Source organism: Microtus ochrogaster, chromosome 7, assembly GCF_000317375.1.
Source record: "Microtus ochrogaster isolate Prairie Vole_2 chromosome 7, MicOch1.0, whole genome shotgun sequence".
NCBI lineage: Eukaryota > Metazoa > Chordata > Mammalia > Rodentia > Cricetidae > Microtus > Microtus ochrogaster.
This window is the reverse complement of record NC_022014.1, coordinates 83572123-83577253: the sequence shown is the minus strand read 5'-3', so window position 1 is coordinate 83577253 and position 5131 is coordinate 83572123. Positions and strand designations below refer to the sequence as shown.

Genomic DNA, 5131 nt, shown 5'->3' with positions numbered 1-5131 from the left:
CAAGCTGAGACCCACCGCACACCCCAGTAACCTGAGGATTCCACACGTAGAGGTAAGGCATATAGGCGCACACCTGGGCAAACATGCACAATATTGAGAGTAAATGTATGATTACTCCTTTCAATGTTCAGAAAATGGCTTTCAGCAAGGCTCTGTGTGTCAGGCATTGTGGTGCATGCTTGTAATCCCCAGTGTGAGCAGAAGGCAGAAGGGTGAAGGTCATCCTCAGCTACGTAGGGAGTTCAAGGCCAGCCTGCAATACATGAAAAAGAAATAGAATAGGCAAGAAAAAGACTCCACTTTTGAGACAGCCATGGACTGACCGTGCTGACTCTACAGATGAAATCAGAGCTGGGCCGCCCTCCGTCTGCATCCGCCCTAGCTGGGAAATGAGGAATTGTCTCCATCTTGACTTGAAGAAGTCCCAGTCATTGTGAGACCTGTAGTTTACTATGCAAATATGAATGCACACAGCAATACACAAGTCTTCCTCCTCCAAAACAGCTTTCTACAGAGCAAGGCCTGGGCTGCATCCTTCAGCTCACCAAAGGCCAGAAAGTAGGAGTAGACCCGAGAGAAGCCATTTCTGCAGAGCCAGTCAGGGTGAGTCAGATCAGGGCAGGGGGCTGAGGTTCGAAGCAGGGGCCCTCAGCCCTTGATCTTTCTGCCAGCCTAGTGGGAAGCAGGTGTGCTCAGGAACAGACCATGGTAGCCTTTGGGCTTAGATGGGTCCTGAGAACTCAGGAGTGAAATCGTGAGATTGGGGCAGTACAGAGTCGGTCTAGGTGGGCCTTGGAGGACTGACAGATTTAGCAAAGAGGCAATGGGCCAGGAGCGGAGCCCAGGGGTCTTTTCCAAGTGAGTTTCCTTGGAAGATGAGGAGAGGCTTGGAACTTGGCCTGTGTCAGGGTCTTCTCAGCTCTTCTCAGCTCACAGAGGTTGGGGTTCTGTGTTCTCTGCTGTCTTTGGTACAGCTAGGGCCCTTAGCAGGCAGGTGGCCAACAGGAGTTCAGCCCCTTGGATGGCGACCACAGTGATGACACAGCCACCTATGGTCTGCATGTTCCCTCGCAGCCACTGCTGCAGCACAGGCCAGCAGCCCTGCAGGTGCACCACTTGTCCAGCCGCATTCTGGTCCAGGTGCAAAACCCCAAAGCCGCACTGAGTGTTCACCAAAGCTCCCCCTTCCTGGGGGTTGATGCAGCAGGAGGCAGGAAGGCTGCAGGCTTGTACCCCGGGAGAGCTGCAGTTAAAGTACCTGCAGGGCACAAGGTTAGTCCTGGAGAGGAGGCCTTCAAACTTCTCTCTCTCTCTCTCTCTCTCTCTCTCTCTCTCTCTCTCTCTCTCTCAGAGGCCTGCCTTCAAACTTTCAATCAATCTCTCTCTCTCACACACACACAGTTGCATGCATATGAAGGGCATATGTGTGTACACACATGCAAGCACACATAGAGGGCCCTCAGTTTCTTGTGCAGTGCTTACACCCTCTTGTGGACAGGGATGGGGGTGGGTGGGGTGTTGTGCCTATCTTGGCAGGCAAGGAAATGTTTAGTGAGGTAGTTGAAGGAGAGGTGGTGAGAAGACCTGGCTTGCAGACTTTCTCTCCGACACTGCCTGTGAGTTTATTTGAGCAGGCGGTGTCAGAGAGAAAGCCCACTGACTTCCCAGAGAAACTTCTAGATTGGGTTGCAATTAGAAGAGGGGTCAAGCTGGGCGATGGTGGCGCATGCCTTTAATCCCAGCACTCGGGAGGCAGAGGCAGGTGGATCTCCGTGAGTTCGAGACCAGCCTGGTCTACAGAGCTAGTTCCAGGACAGGCTCCAAAGCCACAGAGAAACCCTGTCTCAAAAAACCAAAAAAAAAAAAAAAGAGGGGTCAGAGGTCAGCAGCAAAAGGCTCAGAGCTATGAGGAGCCCCCTGGTGGCTAATGAGCCTCGGTTGGGCTGCAGCTTTCCATGGGTCTACACCTCATGGGGTTCTGACAACCACCCACAGAGTGTGCTTACTCTCTATGACCAGGTTTTCCCAGGAGCCCTGTGGGGACTTTGCGGGAGCATGGTAAGCACCACATATTGAAACTATGTTTTTAGAGCCTCTTCTGTCTCCATCCCTTAATATTAATTGGCCTCAGAGGCTCCGGGGAGGGAGCCTAATGTTTGTCCTGCGTGTCATAGGGAGGACAGGCACGGTTCAGGGTGTCTGTGCAGTGGAGGATGTAGGCAAAACAGGGACCCTCAAACAAGAACATAAAATATTGTGTCATGCCTAAATTGAAGGATTAATCATACTCTCAGGAACACATGCATACAGACCTGTGGAGTCACCGACTGATGGCCTGAGCTGAGCTAAAGTATTTTTCTTCACACTGAGATACCCTGAGATTAAAAAAAAAAGTACTTTTCTGGTGTCTTCTGCCTTGGCCTCTTCATTGGAACCCCATAATGGAGGGGACATCATGGGGAAGCTGAGTCTGGGCTCTAGAGTTGGCCAGAAGTTGGGCTCATTCAGGTTCAAGGCCCATGGCCTAGGCAAAGGGTAAGTGCACACGTTTGCATGTATGTTTGCACGTATGTGATGTATGTGTGTGCCCCTGTATGGGGCTTCACTTTGTGTTTACATAAAAGGAAGTGATTGTGAAAGTGAATTTGCACGCACACAAGGAAGCTTGTGTACAGGAAGGCGTGTATGTGGTTGTGTGTGTGCGCCAGAACACGCACACAAGAACACACACGTCTATGCATCCGTGCTCAAGCGGGTGAGTGAGTCGTCCAGACCACCCTTCTCTTGCCCATGAGGAGCACGGGGGACACTCACAGGTTCTGTTGCCAGTCCTGGTAGGAAACCACCCCACAGCACTGCAGCCCCAGCTGGACTTGGTCGAGGAGGAAGCACAGGTCTGGGTCATCGCGGTAGTGGATGATGGCAGCATGCAGGGCGTTCTTCAGGCCCTCCTGCAGTGGGCCCCAGAGGGCCACCACCAGCGTCCCTGCGAGAGCCTCCAGCACCAGGCAGCTGAGGACAGCTCCACAGTAGAAGCGCAGTAGGCAGCTGTTCTCACAGAGGGCACCCAGACATCCAGACAGGCTCACCACACTGACCACCAGACCTCCCAGCACCAGCACCAGCATGGGGTCTGCCGGCAGGGCTCCACCCCAGCTGTTCTCTGGAGACGTTTTGACAGCCAGCCCCCAGAGCCCTGCTGCCAGGGCCACCAGGGCCAGCAGGGAGAAGAAGAAGTTAGAGAGGAAAGTCAGATACTTGACACAGTTACTTCCTGTGGACAGTGGGAGGGAGGAGGCCTGGCCTTCCTTCCAGGCCTGGTGCTTTGCCCCGGGACAGCATCTGCAGCCCCAGGCCCCTACCTGCTCCTTCCAGAGTTCTGGGCCTAGGATGTTTGAAGTAGGTGGACTGTTCCTGGTGGGCGACCGCTCTTGGCCAGCCGTACCCTGCAAAAGGAGGGGAAGCTTAGAGGGTGCATTGGTCCTCGGCCACTCGGTCTGTGACTCCCAGAAAGGGGTGAGGCCTCGTTAGAGGGGACCTAGGAGGATGGGGTGGGCTTGGAAGAAGCTTGTGGAAGGAAGCAAAGAGTTGAAGAATTGGATAGCTAGGGGCCTGGGAACCTGTGACCTCATCCTGCTTAGGCAGAAAGCAAAAGGGCAGTGAGGGGTCCTGGCTCACTGCCTGTCCGGGTGGCAGTGCCCTGGAAGGTCCATGGTAAAAACTGGGTAGGACAGCACTTAAAAGGCTAGAGAGACGGCTCAGAGGTTGAGAGTACCGGCTGCTATTCCAGAGGTCGTGAGTTCAATTCCTAGCAACCACATGGTGGCTCACAACCATCTGTAATGAGATCTGGTGTCCTCTTTCCGCTGTGCACACGTTAGCAGAACATTGTATGCATAATAAATAAATATTTTTTAAAAATGTTCCCGTGCTAGGTGGTGGCAGTACACGCCTTTAATCCCAGCACTCGGGTGGCAGAGGCAGGTGGATCTCTGTGAGTTCAAGGCCAGCTTGGTCTACTTGAGCTAGTTCCAGGACAGGAACCAAAGCTACAGAGAAACCCTGTCTCAAAAAAAAAAAAGTACCCTCTTCCTTTCTTCCATACCCTCTGTGGTCTTGCCCAGGTGTGGTATTCCTGGGTCAGGATTTCACTCCTCCCACAGGGCAGAATAGTGGCAGGTGAGTCCACTTCCCCTGCATCTAGAATGGTCTCTCTGTTTGATGCAGTCTGCAATGCCCCAGCGGCAACTCTGTGCAGTCCCAAGAGGGACTTTCCCACCCCGGCCGGAAGTGCAGGCTGCCTGGGACAGAGAAGCTGATCCTTGGAGCACCCTTGGTTCTCTGCGTCGCCTCTCACCCACCACCTGCACCAAGGCCTTTGGACACTGTGCCTGACATGGTGTGGAGGATACAGGGAGGGACTGAGTCCTGCTTGCCTGGCTTCCTGGGCAGGGAGAGGGGCAACCAACAAACTGGGGCAGCAATCTAGAGAAGGCAAGAAAACAGGTCCTCTGGCAGGCAGCCCAACTGAACAGTAGATAGAGAGAGGCCCTTTACAGGGAGGTGGGGGAAAACCCACTCATGACCGGATTTTTCTTTTTATTTTGCGGGTGGGGTTTGAGACAGGCTTTCTCTGTGTGTCCTTGGCTGTCCTGGAACTCACTCTGTAGACCAGAATGGCCTTGAACTCACAGAGCTCCGCCCTGCCTCTGCCTCTCCAGTGCTGGGTTTAAAGGTGTGCACCACTACCCAGCCACCACCTGGTTTGACTTGGAGGAGATTCCAACCAGGTGTCTAGGCAAGGGTCCCACCAGGAAGAAGCTGCTCCTCCAGTCCCTCCACCCGTGCGAGTCCAGCTGCATGGATGGCTCTTTAACCCCACATCTAGAGTGGATTATGTGAAGGTTATTAGTCAGACAGAGTCTGTCAGAGCAAAAGGACAGCCTGTGGAGCTCACTTGGCAGCGTGAAGACTGTCTGAGGCCGTCGCGTCTCCATTCAACTTCAAAGGACATTGAGGACATCAGTCTTTCCCTGCTCCTGAGCCCATCGTTAGAGTTTCTTGTTTCTTTCTTATTTCTTTTTTTTTTTGGTTTTTCGAGACAGGGTTTCTCTGTGGTTTTGGAGCCTGT

The 5131-nt window shown here is 53.3% G+C and overlaps 1 protein-coding gene across 1 annotated transcript in view; it reads right to left on the bottom strand.

Moving 5' to 3' along the window:
- Positions 1-930: 930 nt before the first annotated feature.
- The window catches only part of Tspan10 (tetraspanin 10), a 4790-nt gene continuing 589 nt past the window's right edge, over positions 931-5131 (bottom strand). Inside the window, exons 2-3 of the mRNA XM_005350949.1 lie at positions 2815-3446; positions 931-1258 (exon numbers count right to left, since the gene is read on the bottom strand). Coding sequence (XP_005351006.1) covers positions 931-1258; positions 2815-3446 — 960 coding nt within the window. The remainder of the gene's footprint in view (positions 1259-2814; positions 3447-5131) is intronic.